Source organism: Chlorocebus sabaeus, chromosome 20 (assembly GCF_047675955.1).
Source record: "Chlorocebus sabaeus isolate Y175 chromosome 20, mChlSab1.0.hap1, whole genome shotgun sequence".
Lineage (NCBI taxonomy): Eukaryota > Metazoa > Chordata > Mammalia > Primates > Cercopithecidae > Chlorocebus > Chlorocebus sabaeus.
In genome coordinates this window covers 114,562,226-114,578,320 of record NC_132923.1, presented here as the reverse complement: position 1 = coordinate 114,578,320, position 16,095 = coordinate 114,562,226, and the positions used below count along the sequence as shown (strand labels likewise).

The 16,095-nt window shown below is 41.8% G+C and overlaps 1 protein-coding gene across 9 annotated transcripts in view; it reads left to right on the top strand.

Annotated features, from left to right (window-relative positions):
- The window catches only part of ZBTB40 (zinc finger and BTB domain containing 40), a 77,873-nt gene that overhangs the window by 43,864 nt on the left and 17,914 nt on the right, over positions 1 to 16,095 (top strand). For all 9 annotated transcript variants that reach the window (XM_007980113.3, XM_038002103.2, XM_038002150.2 and 6 more), the window contains 6 exons: positions 6,712 to 6,904; positions 7,519 to 7,661; positions 11,658 to 11,850; positions 13,603 to 13,739; positions 14,137 to 14,338; positions 14,706 to 14,839. In XM_007980113.3, the coding sequence (XP_007978304.2) occupies positions 6,712 to 6,904; positions 7,519 to 7,661; positions 11,658 to 11,850; positions 13,603 to 13,739; positions 14,137 to 14,338; positions 14,706 to 14,839 (1,002 nt within the window). The remainder of the gene's footprint in view (positions 1 to 6,711; positions 6,905 to 7,518; positions 7,662 to 11,657; positions 11,851 to 13,602; positions 13,740 to 14,136; positions 14,339 to 14,705; positions 14,840 to 16,095) is intronic.

Here is a 16,095-nt window from a genome sequence, read left to right as displayed (position 1 = left end):
AGCAGAGAAATCCTGCCACATGTGTGGTTATTTTGGGGGAAGTATGTACAAGAGTCGCCAAATTACAGATTTCACCATAAGGCTTCAGCAATGAGCGCATTTAAGAGCTGTTCACTTAGAACAACATTGTTTCACATTTCCGTACAATTTTACAGTTTGTTTGGGGTATTTTGTTTTTCTGTTTGTACATTTTTAGCTCCCCAAGAGCTTTGAGTGGTGTCCTGTGATTGGTCGTTGTTTGGTTAATCATAACTTGAGAACAGCTTAACATTAAAAATAGTCTACTCCTGGATGTGTCATTCCATTTCTGAAACACAGCTGTGAGGTGTGCACCTGGGCAGGATTGAGTTTAGGGAGGACACCGTGAACTAGTGTCCCGATTGTTTTATTTCCTGAGATCAATGATGAAAGGTGGCAAAGCCATTCCCTGAGCAGTGATTGCAGCAACACGAGAAGAAGCTGGGCTACTTGAATTGTGAGAAACCAAAGCCAAAACTTATTAAAGAGAAATCTCTTGGGTGCTGGAGTGGGAACATGTCTTCTGCGTGTCTTTATATCAGTGTAATATCCCTTACCCATGAGAAAAGCAGATAGTGACCTAAGAGGTCACTTCTGACCTTTGGCTAAGCTGAGTAAAACTTTTATTTAGAGCCAGACTCACACTGTTTTTCAGTTTTTATGCTAGGTTTTTGTTTTTTGTTTTTTGTTTTTTTGTTTGTTTGTTTTTGAGACCGAATCTTGCTTTGTTGCCCAGGCTGGAGTGTAGTGGTGCAATCTCAGCTCACTGCAGCCTCGCCCTCCCGGGTTCAAGTGATTCTCCTGCCTCAGCCTCCTGAGTAGCTGGGGCTGCAGGCACGCGCCACCACGCCTGGCTAATTTTTGTATTTTTAGTAAAGACAGGGTTTCACCATATTGTTCAGGCTGGTCACGAACTCCTGACCTCAGGTGATCCACCCGCCTTAGCCTCCCAAAGTGCTGGGATTACAGGCATGAGCCACCATGCCCAGCCTTTTTTTTTTTTTTTTTTTTAATGTTTTAGAAATCATTTATTTAACTCTTCTGGACCTTAGCATTAACAAGTTTTGACACTGCCACTTATTTGCTCTGTGGCTTTAGGCAAGTTGTTTTGCCTCTCTGTGCCAGTTTTCATGTGGGTAAAAACAAAGGCAAGGTAGGGGTTGGACAGGCGCTGGCACTGGCGTTTTCCAGTTCTCTCATCTGTATTTTCTGACATGTGTCTGCCTCCCGACATGCAGGCAGCAGAGATGCTACAGATTGAGAACAGCGTGGAGCTAACAAGACTTGCATACAGTAAGACACAGTGGATGATTTTATGAGTGGCTGGGATACTTTCTGGAGGTTGAAAATTGTTTTTATTTAGCTGGCATCACGTGTCCATTAACGGCACTCAGCATCACCAGGGATTGAGCGTGGCTTGCACTTCAGTGACAGACAAGCCCCATTGGGACTGTGAGGCTCAGGGAATTTCACTGGGGATTCAGACACCACCCATGGTCCCTGCAGACCAGGCAGTGCTCAGAAGCATGGAGGCATCAGAGATCCCATTCTCATCCAGGACACCACGTTGCCTGGGAGGCACCACGTTGATACTAAAACAACTGAATTAGGGTAGACATAGGAATATCAGAGAGAGTTGTAGGGAGACGCTGTAAACACATTCACGTACCGCAGGGAGCATCAGACCAGCTGAACTGGGGACCCTTTCCAGCGCCGGGCTTCTAGGATTCCTTTGAGCGCCTTCTGTGTGCAATCTACTGGTCCAAACTGGCTTATGCAAAGTTAACTTGTTGGCTCCTGTGACTTCATAGTGTGAAAGGAGAGATAGCTCTGGCCATGGCTGGGTACAGGTATGGCAACACCATCATCAGGACCTGGGTTCTTTCTCCCCATCTCAGCAATGCGTCCTCTTTGTGGCCTCCACTTTCAGAAAGGCTTGCCCTCATGGTGACAGAAATGGCAGCAGCTGCTCTAACTTCAGGTGCAATCCAACAGAAAGTGGCCAAAGCCGTGGTAGGTGGCACACAGTCACAAGGTAAAGTCCCACGATAGGCCGTCTGCGCCTTGAGGAGCAAGGAAGCCAGTGGTGGATCAGTCCAAGTCCCCAAACCTTAAAAGTAGGGAAACCGGCAGTGCAGCCTTCAGTCTTTTGCCAGAGGCCGGAGATCCCTTGGCAAAGCACCAGTGTGAGTCCAAGAATCCAAATGCTGAAGAACTTGGAGCCTGATTGTCGAGGGTAGGAAGCATCCAGCATGGGAGAAAGATGAAGGCTGGAATTGTCTTCCTTCTTTATTCCTAGCCATGTCTCTGCTTTTAATTAATTGTGTATACAGCAAAGTGGGTCTTCAACTAAAATAAGGAGATAGCTTTTTCTACTATTGATTTCTGTGCTTTTTGATCGACTCTTCACCTAAAAATCTAGAAGACTCCCAAAGCTGAAGACCTAGTAGCATTTTTTTCTCCTTCAACTTTATTTCAAAGGCAAACACGTCTCTTCTCCTATGTGAATCTGGTGTTTTCAGCCGTGTCGCTGCTGTGGAGGTTTGTCAAGTGCAGATCTGTGTTTGGAGGGCTCTGTTCACTGAAGGGTTGGGTAGCCCTCTTGAGAGTGAGTTAATGAGATTCATTTTACAGGTCTATGAAAGGTGAAAATAAGTTGTTGTTTTTCCAAATTTCCTTTCTGTTAATGATTAAGCCTAAGATATGCAGCCATGGATAGAAGGGCTAATGGTTTTATGGCAAGGGAATTTTATTTAAACATTTATTGAGCACCTACTATATACCAGTCTATTCATTGAGACCAAGAAAAGTGATACAGATTGTCTACATACTACCCAGTGTTCAAAGCGGTATTGAATCTGGTAAGTCTAATAGAACCCAGTGTAAATAGATTCGATTGTGCTTAAATCCGGGAGGTAGAACTAGGTGAAAGGGGTGCCAGCTACTCTACTTACTAGACCTGTGACCTTAGGCAAGTTACTTAACCTCCTTGAAGTTCATCTAAAATAGTAGTAGTAACGTCTCCCAGGCCTGGTGTGAGGAGGAAGGTAGATGGCACGGTGTCCGGGATGATGTGGAGCGATTATAGTCTCTATCATTATTGCCATCACCCAGCCCTCAACAGTCAACGGAGGCCTGAGTGAACAAGAATATAGTATAACTCAAACAGATCTGAAGGCAGTAGGCAAACAATTGGGGTAAATAAGTCAACTCAGTTAAAAGGCTTCAGTTAAGGGAAAGATTAAATGGTTTTTCACTTATAGAGGAAAAGAAATGGTCTCATCTTGAAATATATTTACCTACATTTCACTCATAGGTAAAGTACTTAGATTACTTCTGTGACCATGCATTAACATGAATTTATTGAAGTACCTTTACCCCTGAGAATTAAGAGTTAGTTCCAAATGTATGGTTAAAGAACTTAGCCCTTTCAGCAGAACTGTGTTTTGGTCAGCTTTTGGAGTTCTGTTACATGATAGTAATTGATGAACCCCTGCCTAGCCTAATATCCTAATACCCTTCTATTTAGGCAGAAAAACTGTTGCAGAAAAGGGCTTGCTTGCTTATTCCACTGTGGAGCCCTAGGCAGCTTTAGGGGGCTGATGGAGTAACTGCTGTAGTGCTGGCACCGGTGTAGGTCCCCAGTAGGTTCTGAAAGAAAGAGCAGAGAGAGCAGGGCTGTCCATGCAGCTAACTGCCCTCTCCTGGCCCTTTCATCAGCCCACCCCTGCTTCTCTTCCCAGATGGCCGCCCTAGCATCACTGTTGAGCAATGAAGTGAACAAATGTTTTAATTTCACTGCTGAGTAGTTCTGCAAAGAGGGAGACAGCAGAGAGGATAATGAGAAGCGTATCAGATGCCACCATTGATGAAAGCTTCTCTTCCCCACTGGCTCAAATGATAATGCCAGACAAATTGGATACTGAGAGATGTGGATTTGGGATATTCGGAGAGCTTCAGGTGGGAAAAAAAAAAAAAAGCCTGGCCTAGGCTAGAATGAGATAGCTGTATGCTGTATTAATTGAGATGCACAAAAGGCAGGCAGGAAGGAAAGGGAAAATAAAAAGGAAGAAACATGTTTACTGAGGGTATTAGCAGCAAGTGGCTCTGTATTAGTTATCCAGTGCTGTATCACAAATTGCTCTAAAGTCTAGCAGCTTCAAACAACAAACATTTATTACCACAGTTCCTGTGGGTCGGGAATCCAGGTACAGCTCATCTGAATCCTCTGGCTCAGCCACTCGCAGGCTGCAGTCAAGGTGTCAGCCAGGGCTGCATCTCAAGGCTCAGCCCAGGGAGTATCTTTTTCTAAGCCCACTCTCATGGCTGTTGGCAGGCTTCAGAAGATCCACTTCCAAACTTATTCCCTGACTGTTGGCTGGAGACATCAGTTCTTTGCCACCTGGGTGTCTCCATAGGGCAGCTCACAACATGGCAGCTTGCATCTCACAGAGCAAGGGCAGAGAGAGAAAACACAGGCAAGATGGAAGTCAAACTAGCCTGACCTCAAAAGTAGCATCCTGTAACTTTTACCATATTCTCCTTAGAAGCAAGTCATGAGGTTCAATCCAGTACCATGAATATCCAGAGTCAGGTATCATTAGGATCTATTTTAGATGCTGCCTGCCTTGGGGTCCCTATTGCTGTCAGTGAGAAGGCGTTTTAGAGAGATTTCAAGCCAACTAACAAAAACATGAAAAGTTGATTTAATTTAGCCAAAGGGGATTAAGCATTCAACTGACATCTTCATTTCTTGTTTATTATTTTTTAAATACAAGATGAGTTACCTTAGGTTCTCAGAAGTTTCTTACGCTAATGATATGTTGATGTGGATTATTAAACTGTGTTTTCTCTGTACTTTTGGAGATGACTGAAAAACACAGGAAACTTTTAAAGTTTAATGTAGCTTTTTTATACAGACATCCTGTGATTAGGAAGCTAAAGCAAAGCCAAGAAACACAAAGTCTTAACTCATTTATAATTTCTACTTGGGAGGAGAGGAGAAAGATAAAATCTCTCTAAATAAAAATCTTAAACGTATACTTACTACCAGAATTGGTAATAACAGCTGTCTAGCTAAATTTTGCTGTGTTGGTACAGTATTCATGAGCTCCTTTAGTGTGGCGGGGAGGCTGTGTATGTAGAAAACTAACCTTTTGCTCTCTAAAGACTCTGGTGAGAAAATGTTTCTATTTTATAATCTTGACACTAAAAAAAAATCAAAGGTAGATGGTAGCTTTGTCAAGTAGAAATATAAAGACTCTACATATGACTGTACACACGAAATTCAGTTTTGGTTACTAGATTTTTTCAAGTAAATTAATTACTGCTAAAATAGAAATATGAATCCTACCTTCCAATTGACCTTCCTCGCCTTTGCATGAGAGATGTTCTGTCAGACCAAAGAAAGGAATACTAATTTTATTTTGCCACTGGGGTTGTTGATGTCTTAGAAGGGTCTAGAAGAGTCAAGATGATGACTTTAGTTTTATATGCGCCCCTGAGACCTCTGGAGGGAGGATAAGGTGTGTCCAGCAGAAACCGTGTGGCAGCTCTGGATTGAAACAGTGCAGGGTTAGAGCTGCTTTTCAGAGTGGTTTGCATAAAGGTGATAGTTAAAGCGATACATGTGAGAGCTTTTCAAAAGGGAGCATATAAAAGGAGAAAAAAAATAGAAGATTGAGAGACCAGTCTTAGGTGCTGTTAATGGTTACGGATTTGGAAGAAGAACCAGTGGGAAAGGCTGAAAAGGAGTGGTCAGGAAGGCAAGTTCTTATCCCACATACTTCAGTGCTGCTGAAATCAGAAGAGAATTGTGATACAGAGGCACTGCCAAATGCCACCGAAAGGTCAAGTGGCACAAAGCCAGAGGCAAGGCCCGTTATATAAACGCTGGTTAGGGGAAGAAGCTCTGAAGCCCCTTCAGGCTGAAAGCAGTCATTCACACGGCATAATTAACATGTGAGTCATATGTTCTTACAGCTGGCAACTACAAGCCAACACATTGTTAGCCTTAATTGTTACCGACTATATCTAAAATTAATAAGGCTCATGTCTTTTTAAATAGTCTGTCATTTATAATGTAAATGATTTAAGGTATTCTTTTTTCCTAAATTGTGAGATTTTAATTGCATTCTCAAATAATAAAATGACAGTTCATTAGATTTAAATTCAGACATCCTTGCCCATGAAATACTTAAAATGCCAGATTCAGAAAGGTATAATTAGGTAAGAAGTGCATTAAGTTTATTAAAAATTCACTGAGCCCCTACTGTGTGCCAGGCTATGCTATTTGCTGAAGATACAGAGGATACAGAACAGCATAATTCGTGTCTTCAAGAAGTCTAGTAGGAGAAAAAATGTAATAATTATGATATAGTATGACAAATGTCAAATTAAAAGCAGTGAAGAGGAGGTAGGGCCTGTGGCCAGGAAAGGCCTCCCAGCAGAGGTAACCCCTGAGCAAGGTTCGAGCATGGAGTCGTGGAATTGGAGTCCTCCAGAAGACAGGGGTAGGAGCATGGGACCACGGGGCTTGTTGGAACTGCCACTGGGGAAGAAAGTGCAGTGGATGAGGAGCTACAGGAGAAGCTGGCAGGAATCAAACTGTTGAGGGCCTTGTTTGCCAAATGCAGGGAGTGGATGGTTCTTGTGGTTCACTAATCTATCTTTCTGGGTACTTTTGTTCCATAGACTGTAGTGAAATGTCTCGAGGGTGAAGGAGGACATTCAGCATTCCAGAGAATCCTGGGTAAAGTAAGAGAGGGGAGCCTGGATGTTCAGACTGTTGTGTCCCTGTTGAGGCTGTACCAAGATTCTAATCCTGCAGTGAAAACAGCACTGTTAGACAGGAAGCCAGAAGATGTAGACACAGTGCAGCCAAAAGGTAGGAGAAGATCCTATGAATTGGAATGGCAGGGTTTTATTTTGGGATGATGCTATAAAGTTTGTTCCAGTGATACGTTTCTTTGGTGGCTTAGTTATTAAGTGGTTTTCACATAAGTTTCACATGTAAATTCCAGAAGCTGCATGTTAAATATACACCAACTAAATTTGAGACTCCATTTCTATCCCACAGTTAACTAGTCTGACACCTTGAAGTTGGAGAATATCATCAATGTTCTCCTGCCCTTCAAAATGCCACACATCCAAATCAATGACTTGAGTACCCAGGGTGGACTGGTTCGCTGACAGCACTTTAAGGCTGAAGCTTCTCTCATTTGGGTTAGGTACAAAGCAGTGGCCTTGCCAACCAGAAGTTAACCTCTGGCTGGCTCTGCAGCTTTGTGTTTCGACAGATAAATGAAACATTTTTCCTTTCATAGAGTTTAAACAGAATAATAAAGTATTTTCCTCTGTAAAAGAGATTCTGCATTCAGGTGCTCAGAATAAGCTGAAAATCACTTTACTATTCTGTTAGATCTCTCTTGACAAACCATGCTGTCATTTTCTTCAAATTGACTAGCTTCTCTTGTGTGTCTCTAACTCTTTCTCCCCCAGGGAGCACAGAGGAGGGAAAGACCTTGTCTGTTCTGTTACTAGAACACAAAGAGGACCTGATTCAGTGTGTAACACAGCTGAGACCTATTATGGAGTTCCTGGAAACAGCCAAGGAGGAATTCCTGACTGGCACTGAGAAAAGGGTAACTGTGTCAAGTGTCTCCTCCCTCCTCCTGAATTCATATAGCACTTAAAAAAAATTCTTTTGTGGCACATGGCATTTTATACTTTGCAGTATTTTAATACATACTGCATAGTAAGCACCTTGAAGTTGAGGTGCTTGTTTCGTATCCTGTCGCTTTCCTCACAGTAGCTTGCTGAAGGCCTTGAACGTGGAGCCATAAGGAAAATGGATAGGTGGGTGGGTGGGTGGATGGATGGATGGATGGATGGATGGATGGGTGGATGGGTGGGTGGATGGATGGACGGGTGGACAGGTGGACAGATGGACGGATGGATGGATGGACGGACAGATAGACAGATGGATATATGCTATTCTTGCTCTGACTCTATCAATTTTTACTGTAAACAACTGTATCGAGTTAAAATGTTAAGGAAATTTTGTAATTATTATGACACCTTTCCTCTTCACAGAAATGTACTGGACATTTGGAATATGTAGAAAATGGGGAAAGCAATCAAAAAGAAAAAAATTCACATTTCACCACTCAGAGGTGACACTGCTAACTGCTGAAGCATGTGTTCCCCTCTTTTTTTTTTTTTTTTCTGAGGCGGAGTCTCGCTCTGTCTCCCAGGCTGGAGTGCAGTGGCACGATCTTGGCTCACTGTAAGCTCTGCCTCCCGGGTTCACGCCATTCTCCTGCCTCAGCCTCCCAAGTAACTGGGACTACAGGCGCCCACCACAACGCCCAGCTATTTTTTTGTATTTTTAGTGGAGACGGGGTTTCACCATGTTAGCTAGGATGGTCTCGATCTTTTGACCTCGTGATCCGCCCGCCTCGGCCTCCCAAAGTGCTGGGATTATAGCCATGAGCCACCGCATCCGGCCGTGTTCCCCTCTTTCTTATTTGAGTCATCCCAGGATGGCGTTATACAGAACATATGGTTGACTTTTTATCTAATATCTTAATACATGTCTATACCTATAATATGGATTTTGTATCCTATCTAATGGACATTCCATAATTCATTAATTCTTTATCATTGGGCATTAGTGTCCTTTTTTTTTTTTTTTTTGCTATTATAAGTGATGTTGTGAAAAACATTCTTGCACATAAATCTTTCCATACCTCTGAAATTATTCCCTTACTATACTTTCTAAGAAGTGGAATTTTGGAATCGAGAGTATAAAAATTTTCAAGTGTTTGATACGTATTGCCAAATTGCCCTTCAGGAAGGTTGTACCAATTTACTCTCCCACCAGCTAGCTGCTAAAATCCTCATAAAACTGCTGGCATGACTTCTCAAGGCAACTAGATAACTATGTTTGTTGGTGTTATTGATTTCAACTTTGTGCTAAAAATACTTTTATATCTGGGAAGAAGGAATAGGGATAGAGTACTTTTGTAGCATCAGTTCCTAAAACTGTGGGAAGTGACTTAAGTGTTCAGGAGAGAAAACGTTTAGAAGCCACTGGTATAATGGCTAAGCCCTGAATTTACAGTGACGACTAGATCCTCAATTTTATTTTTCTCAGTGATCTTATGTTGCACATGTGTGCATGCACGCACACACAAACACACACACACAAAGGGAACAACCTTTAATCTCAGAATTACATTTTGTGATTTGTTTTTAAAATTTTAAGTCCTTTGAACTTCTTAGAGAAATAAAATATACAAAGATTAAACTTCTATCTTTTCTCCTTAGTCTTCCAATTAAGTGTAATTTCAGACACTCAATTTAAGTAAGTTGCTTATAGCTCTAGAAGTTCCTGATTCCCTCTTTAGTGATTTCATTGGATTACTCATTCAAACCTTTTTCTTATTAGCTAGATTGAATGTGTCCTTTGAACTGTTTCATTATCTTGGTAAAACAGCATTTATAGATAGAGTCCAAACTCAGCCTCATTCTCTGCAGCAAGATAGACCACACTGTCATTTTCTTCTGTCACTTTCAGTTTACTTGAAAGAGAAAGCTGAAGCAGAAGTGCTTAAATTAGTTATAAATCACAAAAACACTTCTTAAGATCGGGGTTCCACCAGACCTTCATTAAGTGATTCCTTCTCATGAAAGTTGAAGCATACTATAAAGTGGGAGTGGAGAGGTGAATGTTGATTGAATAGCCACAGTATTTTGACATCGTGTGGAATGTGAACCCAGGCCTTTTCCAACTTTTTTTCTGGTTAGAAACCATGCTAATAATGGATGCCATGGCCTTTATAAATATGTTGGGTTTTGTAAGAAGCAGTAACCAGGAACATATTTACATAAGGACTGGAAACAGAAAAAAAAAGGTAATTACTATAGCTGTCATTTATTTATTGCTTATTGTGTGCCAGGCAATGTGCTGAGGACTTTTTAAACATTACTGAGTTTTGCCCTCATAGCAACTTTATGACATCATGGATATTACCCTTATTTTAAAGACGAAGAAACAGAACACAGGGAGGTGAAGCAGCTCACCCAAAGACACAGCTGTTTGGGGCTGGTAATAAGAACTAGACTTCTAATCAAAACATACTCTCTTAACCCCTATGAGTACTTCTCCCTAATCATATCAATAACATAGTCATTTCTTAAAGATCACATATGTCCTAGGAGTTAGGCAAAGCCATACAAACAGCACCTTCATTTTACAGTAACAACTGTGCAAGAGTTGGTTTTATCTTCTTTTTCAAGTGAGGAAAATAAGGCTTGAAGAATTAAATAACTTGCCCAAGGTCACACAGGCAATAAATATTAGAACTGCAATTTGAACTAGGTCTGTCTGGATTTAAAGCCTGTGCTTACTCTTACCGGTGTCTGGCTGCCTCTTTATGTATCAGATTATTGCTTAGGAACCAAGATTTAGCTCTGAAATCAGTATGGTGTTTAGATACAAGCTCTTAATTTTTAAATTATGATTTATTTAGTAGAAATCTATATATTAGACCTGAAAGAGAATGACTGTATTCTGCGCTGACAAAGAATATGACAGCTTGATTTATTATGTATATATTCCTTTCATATATATAAAACCAATTTGGTTTTAAAGCTAAATTCATCATTTTAAAATGGAAGTTAATTTGATAATGGCAGCCTCTGGCATACTACCATGACTAGGAGCTGACATTTTCCCAAAGGAAAGCTCAAAATTCAGTCCCTGTGAATCTGTAGATTACATGTATTGAAATAATCCCCTGCTTTATCAGTTCCATAAGAGCTAAGCTATGCATATTATGTCGTAGTCCATTAAGAAATAGTTCTATTGTAATATAAAAATATCTGTAAAATATCTGTCACGTGTTTTATTTTCATCCTTTTGCTAGAGTTCTGTGCCCTTTTGACTCAAAATCCTCTAGCACACCAAGGAAGGACAAAGGAGTGGAATTGCTGAATTATGACTGGAGCTGATGTGTGTGGCTCTTGAGAATGAGAGGAATGGATAATGAGGAATCCACAAGAAAAATAATCCAGAAAGGCACTTTAAATCTAATATTTTGGAGTCCACAGACTAATGTACAGATTATCTGAGTATTCAGATTACTATGCAAGTAAAGTAAAACAATGGAATTACAACCTATGAAATTATAACCTATGCTAATATTATGAACTTTACTGAAAAAAGACCAAAAAACATTAAACCATGTTAATTGTCAATCTGTGTTTCTCAATCTTAGTGTCCAAACAAGCCACATCTAAAGAACCAGGTTAGAGGCAGGCTACTTGCTATATCATGTAGACCTGGTTTAGGAGTGTTTCCACAAAATGCAAGCTGTTGGAGGCAGAGCATATACACAGACCTGCAATTGAGAAAGAAAGATTTTCACAGTTATTTGTTTGGAAAATATTTTAGATTTTTATTGAAACAAAATAAGGAAGAAACTATGGAAAAAAAAAATAATGCTGGAGACCAACAGAGGAGGACTTGGAGGTCGGGCATCTTGTGATGCTATCTTGCTAGGTTTTCCAGTGGTGTGTCAGATAAACGTTGAATTGCCAGTAACCGGTGTCTGGTTGATTGCTTGGCACTGCAGGTGATTCTGAATTGCTGTGAGGGCAGAACACCCAAGGAGACAATAGAAAATTTGTTGCACAGAATGACTGAAGAGAAGACCCTGACTGCTGAGAGTTTGGTAAAACTCCTCCAGGCTGTGAAGATGACTTTCCCAAACCTGAGCCTTCTGCTAGAGAAGTTGCAGAAATTAGCCACTTTGCCAAGCGCCACAGGTATTAGTTAATTGTTGACTCTCTGGACTGGAACCACTCTTCCAGAAAATTATAGCTTGAAACACCCTTTTGGCTCCATGCTGGGGAGATAAGATAATGTTAAGAAATGTCATTGCAGTATAGAAACTAGCTGTCATAAATCAGTAATTCTCGATCTCTCTGGAGTTAAGATCTGAAATCTGAGAGTGACTCTTCTCGGTTAAGCTTCCTCATGGTGTTCCTGTGGCTCAGGACTTATTAACATGTGGCTCTCCCAGGGCTGTCCAGGATCACCTGTGAGAGCCACAGGAGCAAATGTGCTCATAAGGCTCAGCACACTGTCAACCATATTCACAAATAGGAGCAGCAAAGCCTCAAATCTCGATCGCCCCTTTTCTGCTAGAGTGCTGTCTGCTTCCAGCAGTCCCCAGAACTCACTACTCTGGTGTCTGTTCAGCTTGGGGAAATGAGTCCATATCCTATGCCTTAGAAAGACAATCCAATTTAAGCCAACTCTTCCCTGTCCCAGAGCATTTAGGACTCAGATGGTTTTCAGAAAAAGGATATGTGTCCCTAGCCTATAAAAGTAGTATGTACTTATACAAACTTGGATAATTCCAAATATAAGGTAGAAAACCATTTAAAATTCTACCACTCAAGTATGCCTATATTAACACCTTGACATATTTTATCTATCATTTTTATAATATTAAGATACTATCATATTGTATAATTTTATGGTTCCCCCATGTAACGTTACAGCAGTATTCTTTTCCACAGTTCAGAAAAACTCCCCACAATCCTAGCTGTTGAAGGCTGTGTAGTTTTCCATCATAAGGACGTGTATGGTGTATTATTCATGTCCTTATTTCAGAGCACATGTAGTGTAATGGTTAGGACTGTAGGCGTTAGTGTCAGGACTACCTGGGACTGCAGCCTCACCTCACCATTCTGTGGCTGTAATACCCTGAGCAAGTGACTTAACCTTTCTGAATCTCATTTGCTGTGTGAAATGGGGTAAGAGTGGTACCTGTCACATTCGTTTTTGTGTGGCTAGTATAATACATGTTAAACATTTAGCACAGTGCCCGGCACATGGGCACTCAGTAAATATTAGTTGTTATCTTCACTGTCATCATCAGCACAGATTATGCTTTGACAGTTGCCTCTGTACATAGACAAAGACCTTCAGATAATTTCTTAAGGTTGGATTTCCAGAAGTGGAGTTACTGAGCTAAAGAAGAGAGTACATTTTTAAATATCTGCAAAGCTAAGAGAAATGCCTGATCGTTTCAATGTTTCTTAACTTTCAAGTAAATATGACCTCTTAGAGAACCTAACAAATTGGCCCAAAGGGCACCTAAGTAGAAAAACCACGGGTCAGCTTCACACACACAGCCTTGATTCGTGCTTATCTTTAGGATCTCCACACGGATCCTCTACCTCAGGCTTGACAAGCACCCCCCGTTGAATCTGCGCATCTGAGTCTCTTACAAGTACAGCCTTCTAATTACCCCCCTGGTGAGCAATTGCTGGCTCCTACCACCAGGCACTGACTTTCAAAGTGTTAATGGCTTTATGACCCTGAAGCACCAAGCGATTAAGGGTAGGCAGAAGAGCTCTGAACATATGAGGCCCCAAGCCAGGGCTCTGCAGAGGACACTGAGCTGTTGTGCTGATTGCTGTCTTCCTTTCTTCATTGGTAGTATCCTGGAGTCTTCTGTAGAAGGTTTTGTTGCATCAAACATTATTGTTTTGCTAATATCCTTACAGTCCAACCAAGCCCTGATGATTATGGGACTGAGCTATTGAGACGCTATCACGAAAACCTCTCTGAGATTTTCACAGACAACCAGATTTTATTAAAGATGATCTCACACATGACAAGTTTAGCCCCTGGAGAAAGAGAGGTAAGAGAGGGAGAGAAACAGAGGGAGGGGAGGGTAAAATGAGAAGGAAGGAAAAAATATGAACACCCATACATACATTTATATTTTCTGTAAATATTACATATGTAGCCATGTTGAGAATTGCTAAGTGGAGGAGAAATAGAAGGTAACTCAGTTTCTAAGGTGGAGTAACAAATAGAATAGTTCTAATTTCTGTGGTGGTAAGGAAAGGCATTCAAAAGGACAAATGAAGAACCTTGACATGTATAAGAAATCTCTCAGATTGAGAGAGGTGAGGATGTTGAAAAACTCCTTCCCCAAACATGTTCATTGTAACCCAATACCTAGACTTGCAGCTCTGCAGCTGGGCCAGTGGCTGGAGAGTCTTTTACGTGAGCATTTGTGTTACATCTTGAAGGTCATGGAGAAGCTTGTGAAACGTGACTCTGGTTCAGGTGGTTTCAATTCCCTGATATCAGCAGTTCTAGAAAAGCAGACTCTCTCTGCCACAGCCGTTTGGCAACTGCTGCTGGTGGTTCAGGAGACAAAGACCTGCCCATTGGACCTGCTCATGGAGGAAATACGAAGGGAGCCTGGTGCCGATGCTTTCTTCCGGGCAGGTAAGTTACCTGACCTCTGGAGGGGTTTTGCCCCCACTAGAGATGGCTGTCAGGCTTCCTAGAAAATAGGAAGAGCTCTCTTCCAGTAGTCACCCACATCCCTACTATTAGAAGTAAGGACTGGCATTTTCGTTCAAGGACACAAGAGTTTGTAAACCTTTTAAAAAATAGATGCAGTAATTATCTTAAACTTACATTCGTTATTATACTCTGATTACAGTGCTGTTTGCCATTTTCCCCGCTGCCAGCCTCAGACAGGAGATAGGGGAAATGTGTTTTCATTATGAAGAATTGAGTGGAGGAAGGGTGAAGGAAAAAACGGTGCTCACTGTTTGACTAACGAGTTTTTGATCCCCCTTTTTTTCAGTGACCACCCCAGAACGTGCCACTTTAGAAACAATCCTGAAGCATAACCACTTGATCTTGGAGGCCATCCAACAGAAGATTGAGTGCAAGTTCTTTACCTCGGAGGAGGAGCACCTGGCAGAGACTGTGAAAGAGGTGTGGTGGGAATAAAAAGCAAAATGCTAGAGAGTTTTACAGTTGTTGCCTGGGACTGTCTTCATTCCTAAGGGAGGAACCAATATCTGGTTGGGTTGTTTTCCTTCTTTTTTTTTTTCTTTTTCGCTTTTGAGACAGAGTCTCGCTCTGTCACCCAGGCTGCAGTGCAGTGGCACGATCTTGGCTCATGGCAACCTCTGCCTTCCGGGTTCAAGCAATTCTCCTGCCTCAGCCTCCCAAGTAGCTGAGATTACAGGTGTGTACCACCATGTCCTGCTAATTTTTTGTATTTTTAGTGGAGACGGGGTTTCGCCATGTTGGCCAGGCTGGTCTCGAACTCCTGGCCTCAAGTAATTCATCCACTTCAGCTTCCCCAAAGTGCTGGGATTACAGGCGTGAGCCACCATGCCTGGCTGGAACCAATATCTGTACCCCGTGCTAGGCTAATGCTTCCTAACACGTTTGCTCTTTTAATCCTTCCAGCTCTACATGGCAGGTGATGTTACCACATTTTATAGACAAGGGTTCTCAGGCCCCAAGGGGTTAAGTTACCTGTCTAAAATGCTCCGGCAGGGAGGAGATGATGTCAGAATTTGAACCCGGGTTCCTATGACTCAAACCAATTTATTCCATTTGTCTAAACCTGGTATCCCCTGGAGCCATGATACTGTTCTCTTACCTGTTCTAAGAAGCAGCTTCTCTCAGATGAAGGAAAGTAAAACTGGTCTTATTACATGTTTTATTCTGGCTTCTATAAAGAGCCAAGATAAACATAGATAGAACAAAGCTTTTGCCCATATGGGGTAGCAAATAATGCCAGCTCATTTTCTGTAAGGCTTCACACAATGTGGCCAGCATCCCAGGAATACCAGGTGGGGACTAGGGGAACTCATGGGTGTCCAGCCCAGGATCATGTGCATCTTGAGTGGGGAAGAACAAGAAAGGAACATGACGTTAAACTACAGATTCAAATGTCGTGCCCTGTTGATTCCGGTAGGTGTGGAAGGTGTGCAGAAGGGCAGGTTTCTGACTCTCTCTGTGCAGGTGACAGCCACATGTTGGTCTGACTCAGCCGGGAAGAAGATGGCACACATTTCTGTGGGGCTTCAGAGGAAAGATTCATCTGTTAGACTCTCTCCAGCATGCCACAACTTCAGAAATGGGGTTTCTGCAGTTGATCAGTTTTAGCCTCACTAATTAGTCTCATGCCTGCCTCAAGGGACATCAGGTTTATTTAGATAGACTTGAAAAGAGCA